The sequence below is a fragment of the Pelophylax lessonae genome (genome assembly GCF_965119305.1).
Source record: "Pelophylax lessonae genome assembly, chromosome: 4".
Classification (NCBI taxonomy): Eukaryota; Metazoa; Chordata; class Amphibia; order Anura; family Ranidae; genus Pelophylax; species Pelophylax lessonae.
Window position 1 is genome coordinate 219,996,640 of NC_138771.1, and position 13,232 is coordinate 220,009,871.

The 13,232-nt window shown below is 39.4% G+C and overlaps 1 protein-coding gene and 1 long non-coding RNA gene across 3 annotated transcripts in view; both read left to right on the forward strand.

The window, feature by feature from the left end:
- LOC309555221 overlaps positions 1-13,232 on the forward strand; it is a 375,479-nt gene that overhangs the window by 226,869 nt on the left and 135,378 nt on the right. The window lies entirely within an intron of this gene.
- The window catches only part of SLC13A1 (solute carrier family 13 member 1), a 136,488-nt gene continuing 132,285 nt past the window's right edge, over positions 9,030-13,232 (forward strand). The window contains exon 1 of one of the 2 annotated variants that reach the window (XM_082257097.1): positions 9,030-9,143. In XM_082257097.1, the coding sequence (XP_082113223.1) occupies positions 9,080-9,143 (64 nt within the window). In that variant the 5' untranslated portion in view covers positions 9,030-9,079. Of the gene's footprint in view, positions 9,144-10,996; positions 11,016-13,232 lie in introns of those variants that run through there. The other variant, XM_082257098.1, reaches the window with a different exon arrangement.

A 13,232-nucleotide genomic window follows, 5' to 3' on the forward strand; every position in this document is an offset into this window, starting at 1 on the left:
AAGGATGAGGCACAGATGAGCACTGATGTGGCACAGATGGGCACGGATGAGGCATGGGTGGGCACGGATGAGGCATGGGTGTGGCATGGGTGAGCATTAATGAGGCACAGATGAGGCACAGATGGGCATGAATGAGGCACGGATACGGCACAGATGGGCACGAATGAGGCATTGATAAGCACTGATGTGGCACAGATGGGCACTGATGTGGCATGGATGAGCACTGATGTGGCATGGATGTTGCATGGATAAGCACTGATGTGGCATGGATTAGCTCATGAAAGGGCATATATGAGGCACATATGAGGCACAGATGGGCATGAATGGGGCACAGATGGGCATGAATGAGGTACAGGTGAGGCATAGATGGGCATGAATGGGGCAGGGATGAGCACTTCTGCAGTCTCCCTCCTCTCCTCGCACGCTGTAACGATCACTGTGTACAGCGTGCGAGGAGAAGAAGAGAGCTGAACCGGACATGCGCCATTTTGTTGACAAATGATTGCTCTGTCATTGGACAGAGTGATCATATGGTAAAGGGCCGGTGTCATTGGCCCTTTACCCCCCAGGGGTGCGCTGGAAGCGCAATTCTGGGAGGACATCCCTGGGAGATATCCTCCCTTAACCCAGTAGTCAATCGGACACTCTACAAGCAAGATGGCTTTGTCCATGCAGCATCCCTCTCATTGATACTGCCTTTTGGGTTTAGACACTGGCCGACCTTGTGTGTCGGACATCGCGTGTACCTTTGTTCCCTGCTGACGGGTGCCTCCTTGGCTCTTCGTGAGGGTTATGCAACAAGATCTTTTAGGTCATCACCTTTTATCTTTGATTGTGCGTGCACTTTTTGCATACAGTGCATGAGGGGCCTTGTCTGAGTGTTTACTCTTGGCTGTTTCGGTAATTCCAAATCTATTTATTCATGCCCTAATGTAACTGGCTGGAGAGTAAGAGGCAGTGTGGTTGGTGTCTGCTGGTGGTGGCCTTTACTTGTCTGCCTGACAGAATCATCTTTCTTGCACACCAGGACTGTCTCATTTGCCTATATATGTGATTGATATATTATATATAAGGACTTTGCTTTAGCGCTGCACCTCTCTTTTAAATTTATGGTTTATGTTTTATCCGGCATATGTGTAGCAGCTGATTTTACGCACATTATTTTTTATTTGTTTTAAAAAACACCATTTTTGTTATCCAAGCGCAGCTTTCTATGTGTTTTTATCATATGACACTTTTGTCCTTTTATTTCACTAAAATAAAGCTTTCTTTTGGTGTTACTTAATCACCGCTGAGTTTTTTTATTTTTCGAACTATAAATAAAAAAAAACAACAACATTTTTGTAAACAAAAAATGCATTTTTCTTTGTTTCTGTTATACAACTTTGCAAATTAGTAATTTTTCTTTAAAAATGTTGACCAAAAATTATACTGCTACATTTCTTTGGTAAAAATAAACCAAATCAGTGTACACTTTTGGTCTTTATGAAGTGCATAGAGTTTACAAGTGTTTACAAGAGTTTACAAGCTATGGTGCCAATCATTAAAATGTGATCACACCTGATGTACTGACGATTATTTTATCTTATTTCTTGAGAAACTAACTAGCCAGAACAGTACAAATACCCCCCAATGACCCCTTTTTGGAAAGTAGACATTTTAAGGTAATTAGTAAGAGGCATGGTGAGTTTTTTGAAGCTGTATTTTTTCCCCACAATTCTTTGCAAAATGAAGATTTTTTTCCCCCACCAAATTGTCATATTAACAGGTTATTTCTCTCACATGGCATATGCATACTTGCAACTACACCCCAAAACATATTCTGCTACTCCTCCTGAGTATGGGGATATCGCATGTGTGAGACCTTTTCATAGCCTAGCCACATAGAGAGGCCCAACATGCAGGGATAATCCTCAGGGGTTCTAGGGACGTAAATCAGACATCTAATTTCTTGACTACCTATAACACTTTTGAAGACCTGGAGCGCCAGGACAATGGAAATGCCCTTAAATGACCCCATTTTGCAAAACAAACACCCCAACATATATTCTATGAGGCATTATGAGTCTTTTGAACATGTCTTTTTTTCCCACAAGTTTTTGTAAAATGTGGAAAGAAGATAAAAAAAATTTTTATGCATTTTTTTTATACATTTTTCACTCATGATCACTGATAAGGCACTGATGGCACTGACGTGCACTGATAAGCACTCACTGATGGACACTGTAGGGCTCTAATGTGCACTGTAAGGCACTGATGAGCACTGTAGTGACAAGGATGAGCACTGTAGGGTACTGATGAGCAACGTAGTGGCACCATTGGGCCCTGATGAGCACTGTAGTGGCACTGATGAGCAGTGAAGTGCCCCTGATGAGCAGAGTAGTGGCACTGTAGGGGCACTGATAGCCCTGTAGGGGCACTGTGATGGCACTGTAGGGGCACTGATAGCACCTTATGGGCACTGATGACATTGTAGTTGCACTGATGACACTGTAGGGGCACTGTAGTTGCACTGATGGCACTGTAGGGGCACTGTGATGGCACTGTAGGGCACTGTAGGCCACTGATTAGCATTGTAGTGGCACTCTGGACCATGCCAACTCACGCTGCTGCGGTGTTTCTCTTTCCTCTCCTCACACCAATGCAGCGTGTGAGGAGAGGAGAGAGGAACACTGCAGCAGTGCGAGCTGAACCGGTCATGATCCCTGGTTGTTGACAAGTAATCGCTCCGTCATTGGATGGAGTGATCACATGGTAAAGGGCCGCTGTGATTGGCCCTATACCCCAACCCGTAATGTATTGGGTCCCGCAGGTCCAGCAATCACGGACACTTCCTAGTTCGCTCCCCAGTGGGTATGCGAAAAGCACAAGCACGGGACACCATCATATGATGGCCTCCCAGAACTAGCTGGCCACACTGTAGCCATCATTTGGCTATCTCATGGTTGGCAAGTGGTATATATAACACAATTTTAATTTATTTTCAAAAAATTGTGACAAAAAATTACAACTTCAAAAAAATCACCATGTATCTTACTAAATTATTTAAACTGTCCACTTTCCATAAACGGGTCATTGTCTTCTTCTACCAGTCTTATTCTGACTGCTGGGCGGTGGCCCTTTTCATTGGCCACGTAGGATGGTGTCACTCCTTTACATTCACAGGAGTTCAGTCATCTTGGCACAGAGGACCTGTGCCTGAATGTAACAGCTCTCTATGCATTCCAAGGAAGACTGCAATCATTGCATGACCCTTCTGCAATAAACAGCCTGCCTGCTTCCAGACTTTAAAAATAAGACCTTAGTTCTACTTTAAGTATGAATCTGATGGTACCAATAAAGGTTAGGCCAATGGTCACAATAATGCAAAATTTCTAAGGATTATTATAGGGTGAGGTCGACTTGATGAGACTAGACGAACAGTAAACATTTCCATTAGTACTAGTTTCTTCTTTAAATAATATATATAGTTTTAAAGCAGATCAATTTCTGTTTGCAATGTGTTTTTGTACTTGTAAAGAGTCCAGTTCAGTACCATTATGTCACAGCCTATTAGCTATTAGCTCTATGTAAGACAGGTCCAGGACAAGTAGATCAGTTAAGGAAGAAAATAAGACAAATTCATTTTCTCAAAAACCGTTGAAATGCTGAATGGAATCTGTCACAATGCTGAAATTGTCACACTACCAGAAACCCCCCCCCCCCCCCCCGTATCTCTTTTTCCTTCACATGTTGTCAATTACACTGTTGGTGGGTTTCTGTCCAAGCCATCACAAAGCAATGTCATTAATCAGAGTTTTTATATTGACTGTTGAATTGTTTTATAAGTGAGTAATTGCATATTTAATGAATGCACCTCTTTCGCCACTCAATATGACATAAACTGGCTGAAGCGTTACTTTAACTAATATATTTCCAAACGTGCTTGAGACATGACTGATGTATGAAAAGCAATTTGTCCCTGTTGCAGATGATCAGGAAGCTCAAGAAAATTGTTAATGTCATATCATACATAATAGCATTATGTGTCAGGGTGTCTGCCAGATACAATTTTTATGACAGCACAGGTAACTGGCATCTTGTCTGTTAAAGTTGGAGAAGAAAGAGTAATTTGTCCTGCATATAATTATATTTACATGAGACAACAAATCTATTAGGCATGAAACTGTCTATGCGGCCCAGGCTATCTACTTTCCCATTAAAATGTTTTGTCTAGCAAAGCTTGCTCAGACACTGAGAGTATTTGACATCATTAAAAAAATGTACAACGTCATTTTACAGGTTCTTAATAGCAATTAGATCATAGCGTTAATGTAAGCATTTTTCATTTTGAATTAATGGTGGAAAAAGACAGATGTATTACAGATTCTCTGATGTTTATCCTTGAACAGTGTTGATTGTGTTTTGTACATGTCTCTTCTTTTATTCAATCTGTTATTCTCTTCCGTTAAAATGAATACAAAAAGAGATTAGACAGAAAACGTATCAAAACAATTATCTTGTCATTTAGTGTTTTGTAGAGATGGTCAATGAGTAAGGGCCAAATAGTTTTGGTTGTTTTCTTCTTGGGGTAAACATTACCATATGTGTGCACTGCCAGGTAGGCAGATGTTTTGTTATGTAAGTGATGCCAATGAAGCACCAAACAGGAGATAAAACCATGAGTTAATGAGTGTTTTTTTTGGATATTTTTTGTGCTCTTTGCACGTCTGACATTCCGAACAAGTTGTTTTGCTTCTATTGGACAAATTACACTTTGGCATTTTCTTTGATGGCATTAACTACTGCTGACAATGTAAGTTGCCGTGGAAACTAGTAGCATGTCCTTAGCTATTGTCATTACCAAGCAAAGTAAGTCCATCATCACAAAGAGATGAAAAAAAAAATAAATATAACATACATTATAGGGCTGATTCACTATAGGAATTTGTGACTGTCCTCTCAGCAAAGCGGTTTAGCTCTGTTCACTCTGAATAATCAAACATGTGCAAGGAAAAAACAACATTACTGGGAATTCAATGTGAATACAATATTTACTAAGCACAGTGAACAGCCACTTTGCTAAGTGAACAGGTACTACTCCTTTAGTAAACCAATATATGCAGAGGGAGGAGGCTTGCACAGCTTAAGTGTTCTCTTGCTAAAGCCTGGAGCAAACTATTATCACACCTTATCAAACACTACAGTACATTACACTTTTGCCATGTACCTTGTTGGCAAACGGTTGTTTCTTTATGATCCTCTTTATGATCATCTGTGGCATCATGTTGTTTTTGGCTATTGGAATGTGCTTCAAGGTTACTGCCCTGGTGCTGCAATGTCTCATGGGACTTGTTTTAAAAAGGAACAATTTTGCTAGACGTAAAAAAATAACACCAGCATGACTGCGTATAGCACATCAACGTAACAAATGCAAACTCCTATTTTTGCCCTGCAACTTCCAAAAACTTTAACCTTCGAGATTGCTTTGGGTTACTGTACTTTACAGCAGCATTGCTAGTTGGAATGTAATCAGTTTCCATATAGTTAGCACAAAAAGTTGCCACTTTACACACTTTGATGTGGCCTAAGCTTGAACCACTTGACCTCCGGAAGATTTGCACCCCTTCATGACCAGGCCATGTTTTTTGCGATATGGAACTTAATTTTAACTGAAAATTGCACGGTCGTGCAATGCTGTACCCAAATCAAATTTTTGTAAATTTTTTCCCACAAATAGAGCTTTTTTTATGGTGGTATTTAATCAACTCTGCAGTTTTTATTTTTTGCGCTATGAACAAAAAAAGACTGACCACTTTCTATATTTTTTTTACTTTGGGCTATAAAACATATCCAATAAAAAATGTAAAATTTGAATTTCTTCATCAATTTAGGCCAATATGTATTCTGCTACATATTTTTGGTACAAACAGAATCTCAATAAGCATATATTGATTGGTTTGCGCAAAAGTTATAGTGTTTACAAGTTTTGGGACATTTTTATATACAGTATCTCAGAAAAGTGAGTACACCCCTTACATTTTTGTAAATATTTTATTATATCTTTTCATGTGACAACACTGAAGAAGTGACACTTCGCTACAATGTAAAGTAGTGAGTGTACAGCTTGTATAAAAGTGTAAATTTTCTGTCCCCTCAATATAACTCAACACACAGCCATTAATGATCTAAACTGCTGGCAACAAAAGTCAGTACACTCCTAATTGAAAATGTCCAAATTGGACCCATTTAGCCATTTTCCCTCCCTGGTGTCATGTGACTCATTAGTGTTACAAGGTCTCAGGTGTGAACGGGGAGCAGGTCTGTTAAATTTGGTGTTATCATTCTCACTCTCTCACTGGAAGTTCAACATGGCACCTCATGGCAAAGAACTCTCTGAGGATTAGAAAAAAAGAATTGTTGCTCTACATAAAGATGGCCTAGGCTATAAGAAGATTGCCAAGACCAACTGAGCTGCAGCATGGTGGCCACGACCATACAGCGGTTTAACAGGACAGGTTTCACTCAGAACAGGCCTCGTCATGGTCGACCAAACAAGTTGAGTGCACATGCTCAGCATCATATCCAGAGGTTGTCTTTGGGAAATAGACATATAAGTGTTGCCAGCTTTGCTGCAGAGGTTGAAGGGGTGGGGGATAAGCCTGTGAGTGCTCAGACCATACGCCGCACTCTGCATCAAATTGGCCTGCATGGCTGTTGTCCCAGAGGGAAGCCTCTTCTAAAGACGTTGCACAAGCAAACCTGCAAACAGTTTGCGATCAAAAGGTTACCTGTAAGCCTAGCCAGTGTTTTCTTACTCTGGGGGAAGTGCTTGTACTAGGGGAAGGCATGGATCGGTGCCCCTGCCTTGCAGAGACACAGAATCCATGCCTTCTGTACTGACAGAAAGGCAATCTGCCTTGTTTAGATAGGGAGATTGCCGTTCTCCTTTTGTACCATGAGGAGGGTGCAGGTAGACATTGAATCACAGCAGGAGCGGGCTGGCGTGCCCAAGACCCGGAAGTGCAGGATCACGTACTAAGTACGTGATCATGCGCAGCAGAGCCGCCTTGCCGCTGTATATGAAACTTATTCAGTCTGCAAGCAGTTATTAGTTGTATATTATGACATTATTTACGTTGTAAAATTACTGCATTTTTAAACCCAAAAATAAAAATATATGTTGCAGCTTACAGTCTTAAAATGTGGCGGCTGCATTAGTTCTCTTTTTATTTGGATTTATTTTTCTTTATTTTCACCTTGCCATCCTGCTAATAACACAGGTTCTTTCCTAGGGTACCAACGCTCACTCACTGTACTGTTTCTAAAGAGGAGCAGCATTGTCACCCTAGACCTATTCTGCTCATCTTCCCTTAAATAGAAGAACTTGTCTATTGGTCCACAGAGAGAACTAGGCAAACACTTCTTAGGATTTCAGTACAGCATATGTAGAGACTGCAGGAAGTTAGGAGCACACTTGATTTCTGGCTGGATAAACAGATTATTTTTATTTTTTTGCTTCTATTGAATTGATAAAACATGTTCAATAATATATGTAGCGCTTTCCCCCGAAAGGGCTTGTTGATTTGCCACAGGTTCCTCTTCCACCAGTGCAGTGGCAGCCAGGCAGGCAGGCACACAATATTCACTCTTCTAGCACAATGAATAGTCTAGGGGTTGCCTTTTTCTTGTATTTATTGCTGAACTTGGATAGGGCACAGGGAACTGTAAGATACTCCATATTACTGAACAGTAATAGGAGGACACTCTACCCGGCAGCTACTTCTTAGAACAATCCTTTCAGTAATAGCTCAGGAAATGTACAGCACTGGGACACCATGAGCAATGTTCCAGGCCAGGGAAGCTTTAGGATTAGTGCACAAGGGTTACCAACAGCTACAGTCACCCAGATCCTGCCCTCATGTCTGTACTCACAAGGCCCCTGATCCTTCCAGTATCAGACAGACACTTCCTCAGTTAACACTCCAGACTGGATTCTAGGTGAAATCCCCTTATTTTGCTTCACAGGTGCTTAGCAAGTAGACCCCCCAGCTTTAGTATTCCTGGGACCTTAATGTACCCAGGTTAATTTCAGACTATTTATCTTCCTTACAGCCACCTATTGGGCACACCTCCCCATGGATTGACTGAGGCCTCATACATATTAAGGCTTCTCATTTGACCTGCGCCACTCCTTTGATCTGGAGCTTTCCAGAAGTCAGGGTGAAGCAATCAAGCCTGCAGCCTGTGAGAGCATGATTAGTCCAAAATAATCAGTCACTGTTCCACTGATTACAGAAGAGTAAAAAAAAAGACAAAAAAAATTACATTTACCTATCAGCCTAGCACCTAACTAGGAAGGTGGTTAATCGATCAACAGATTTTTTTTTACATTTTATTTTGGACCTGTTGAACAGATAAAACACTTTCAATGGTGTATATATAACAGAAATAAAGAGAGAAAAAAAAGGAGAATTTTATTGTTTGGGTTTACATACACTACCTCCTCTGCAGAGTTTAAATGCTTGTTTACATTTAGGGTACCTGAAAAAGAAGTTTTACTTACCCGATCCTCTGCTTATCAGGCAGTAGAAATTCTCCTCTACGTCCTTATGTTCTGGTTTCTGGACTGCCTCTTTGCATCCTCACATCCAATGAGGGCTATAGGGCCTGCATTGTACTTGATGATACCAGAAGGCATGAGACCACTGGATGCAGGAGTCTGGGATGGGGTGAGTTAAAAGTGCTTTTTCAGGTACCCTAGACATAAATGAGCATTTAACTCTTGCAGTGTGAAGGCAGTCCCAATCAAAGGAGCATTTTTGTTTATCCTGGTGTTCAGTTTTCAAATGCATTTCAATAAAACATTTATGGTAAATATAGACTGCCTATATTTGGTCATAATTACAGAGAAATAACTGTAAAAATATACATATAGATTATTTTTTTTCAGAATTACGCCAGTATAAAAAATTGCATTATATGCAATCTTTCATAATTGGAATATTTAGCAGCATGAAAGCTTTCATTGTTAAAAGATTATAGGGAGGGAACCTGAAGCCTAATTCGCATTCAAAGTACTTTGGAATAAACTTATGACATGTTATTCTTTGCAAAGAAAGAAAGCTGCTGGATTTCCAAATATATGTGTCTGATGGCTTCAGGTAAGTAACCTTCAGTAAGTGAGATTGCTGCAATATTTCCGGCAAAGCAAACTCCACTATAGTAACAAGCTGTTCTGCCTCACCAAGGACTAAAATATATTTTATTTGATGGTAAAAGGTCTTTTTATTGCAAAATTACTCCAGTATAAATATATTGCATTATAGTCTATCCTATATGCTATCTTTATTCTGTATTCAGAATATTCAGTAGCATGAAAGCTTGCATTGTTATAAAATTATAGCGATAAAACCAGTCTTAATTTGCATCCACAGTAGTTAAGAATAAACTTATACCACATTTATTGTTTTACAAAGAATAATGCTGAATTTCCAAATACATGTCTGAAGACTTCAGGTGAGTACACTGAGGTAAGAAAGATTGCTGCATTGTTTTAAGCAAAACAGACTACCTATGGCAACAAGCTCTTTTGTTTCATGAGGTTTAAAAAATCTTTTATTTGATGGTAAAGTATCTTCAGTTTAGAATTAACAGCTTTTCATATTACTGCAACTTGCATTTAGCTTACTATAACAGATTGTGTTTACGTAGTAGATGCCACAGTCATTACTGGATTTATTTAATAAGGTTGTGCAAGAGCAGTGATGATGTCCAAAGTGCCGGAACCCATAACCAATCAGATTCCAATTTTGTTAAAGAAAATATGATTTTTTTTTTATAGGTTCTTTATTTAATGTAGAAATAAGGATGTATAAAAACCGTAGCATTGAACTGGTGACCTAGTCATGTTACAACAATACAGTCTCAGTAGAAATTCACCATGGTATGGGATAAATATCTAAACCATAAATACTGAGCAGGTCTGTTTTTCTGTCTGTATCCCTGACCAGTATCAAGCAAACTTCCATGACAGTGTCATAGTTGATTGTTATGAAGTATAAGAGAAAAAAAATATTTAAAATATATGAGAAATCAGAAAAATGTCTGTAAATCTAAAAGCTGGGTACACAGATGGATTAGAACTAGAAGTGTATAAGGTCAACAGGGAAGGAAATTAAAGGTGGGGTTAATCAAGAGGGATAAAGGTAAAGAGAATGGGAAGAAATGGAAGTATCAGGGAGGGCATGAGGGTAATGAGAGACCTGAGGAGGGGGAGGACAGACATGACTAACAAAGCATTGGGATATGAAGGGAACTAAAAGAGGAAGAAAGGCAGCAAGAAGAGTTAAAGCCTAGGTTCATCACACCCCAATGTTGACCAAGGTCCAATCTTTGGAGCATAATTCAGGGTTAGTCAAATGTTTCTTATTTACATGAGGTCAGAACATCCCTGTACTCTGCTGTGAATATATAGGCATTCCAATAGAACCATTTCCAATGAAAAACGTATTTAGTGTCCTTAAAAGTGGAAGAGAGGTCCACCATACATTTCCAGTGATTGTAAATGTGTTTCCTGTATACCTTAATGTATTTCCTGCATTAAGGTAAAAAACCCTTTAGGAGCATGACCCCTATCCAACGCTGTGCCAAGAGCAGTGGCACTGCTCTATCTCTCTCTTCACTGGACTCAATGAATATCTGACAGAAAAACATAAAATTTTATTGGAGAGTCATCGAGCCATTTCAAAGAGTTTAATCAACTTATTAACATGTGGTGGGTCTCAGCCCACTTTTATCTGCCTTGATAATTCTCTTATATCCATCACTTTATTGGAGTGGACCCAGGACTCACTACATGTGCCAAAGCCACTATACCACATAAACAAACACAACATTTTGAGAAAACTTTATTCCCATTCACTGCCTGACACACCCATAGAATGGGAGATGCCAACTTCCTGGTATTTAATGTACAATGTGCCGGTTACAGTAAGTATGTATCACTTTCCTTGGGACTAGCACACCTTATTGAAGTAAGTAAAAATACTTACACAAAAGTTCCTCTAAAAATCTTTCAGTATATGCATGAATGTAAAATATGTATATAACTTGTCTGTTATATTTGTATTTCATTTACAAAACACACCTTGCATGTTCAGCGACTATCCTTGCAATTAAAAAGCTTGCATTTATTGCACAGCATTATATGTCATTATATATGGCAAAAGAGACTTTACAATGACTGTTTATATTTATGTTCTGGATCTTGAATTTTTTTAATTCACAATAACCATTTCCATATGTTTTGTGTTTGATATGCACAATAGATAAAAGATTAGCTCTTAGTGAGCCATTACCTATAACAAATCTGGGCAATTAGGACTAAAAATATAATAAAGAAATGAAAAGCAAAGGTTACTTAAAAAGTGCATGTCATTACAATTAGTAGATCCAGAGATGCAGACAAAAGTTATGGGCTGTTTCTATCTCCAAAAATGTCCCTATTGGACTGTGAGATACTACACTAAATTAAAAAGATATTTTTTAAAAAAGTCAATGTTTGCATAGAACTGGCATGTGAATTTCATAATCTATTAAAATGTAGGCTTTCATAAGCAGGGCCTAACCCTAAATTAAAATGACTTTAAAAGACCAAATTAAAATTCCCAATTTTTATTTTTACATTTTTTATGTTTATACATTTTTTTTTCTATTAACTTTTTTGTCTGAGTAGAGATCTATTGTCCCAAGCATGTTTGAATCCATTCACTGTTGACTGAGTCCTTACCTCTGTTGGAAGCCTATTTCAAGCATCGACTACTCTTTTAAAAAAAAATAATACTTTCTAAGATTAGTTTTGAACTTTCTTCCTGCTAATTTGATGTCCCTGTGTTCTTGATCTTGGCTTTATATTGAAAATATGGCTTTAACCCTAGCCCAGATTGTTTATTGTGTGTGCAGTAATACTGAAGCCCAGGTTGCTCTAGCCTTGTGTATTCAAACAGAAATCCCTAGTAATTCTACCACGTATACTGTATATACTGTATATTCAGTGGGGTTTTATTAGGGGAAAAAAAACATACAAACTGAAGTTGAGGCATTGAAGTATAACCAGCCAGTAGGAGATCCTGAAACCTGTGATGAGCGGAGGTCAAGGAAATTACTTGAATATCAGTTGTGTACATTAATAGAAACATGCAATAACTTTCATCAGCTAAGTTATACTGTACATTGCACAGAAATCCTATAATTTCCCACTTCTGTACAACAACACAATAATATCTTCTTCACTCAGCCAAAAATGAAAATGAGCTTTGTATATATACAGGGATCACAGTTTACCTCGGTACTTCAATTTTCCTTCCAGGTATTAATGCAATGTAGTCAACCTTGCTATCTTTTGACAATAATCAGTTAATTGTGGAAAATGCCTGCTTGTGATGGTGGAATACCCCCATTGCCACCTCTCACATACAGTAAACTCAATGTAAGCAAATCAGTACCAAGATGTTTTTCATAGCCACCAGCTGAATTTAAACCTGTTTGAAAATGTTAATGCAATTGGTAACACAAACAGTACAGAAATAGCAGCGGCGGTGAAGACACAGAGTCCAGTTGCAATAAACAGAATTTGTATTGTAAAGAAAGTTCAACAATACAACCAACCCAGTAGGAAGGTACCCATCTGGGAACACTCACAGTATGTCTAGCCAAAGAAGAACGGTGCAGATCCTGAGTGTGCCGACAGCGTCTGTCCCAGAGGGTGGAATGGAGCCTGGCAGTTCTGCACCCAAGCGGGAGGATTCCAAGAATGAAGGCATATCCCGAGTCTGTCCCTACTCCTCTGGAAGCTTTCCCTACTCATCCGAAACCTTTCCCTACCGCTAGCCACTTTCCCTGACAGATGGGAGATCTGTCCCTAATCTGTCCACTTACAAAAATGCACACCAAATCCAGGAGCCAGGTTCTTAAAAAGACTCTGCCAGACCTAAGATGGCCACCAGAGTCAAACAGGCGGCCAGCAACTAACCAGGTCGCTGCCCCAATGACCCAGGAACCACAGAGGAACCCTGTTCCTCTTGGCTTCCTCTCCTTCTGTGATGCTGCTGTGGTTGAGCGCTACCTGAATTGGAAAAAATGAGACTGCCCCTGCCTGCAGGCCTAAGGAAGAACACTCCTTCTGCCCTTCTACTGTAAAATTATATATGCTGTCTGCAGTGGATTACAGATAACTTGGAATTAGGTAAAGC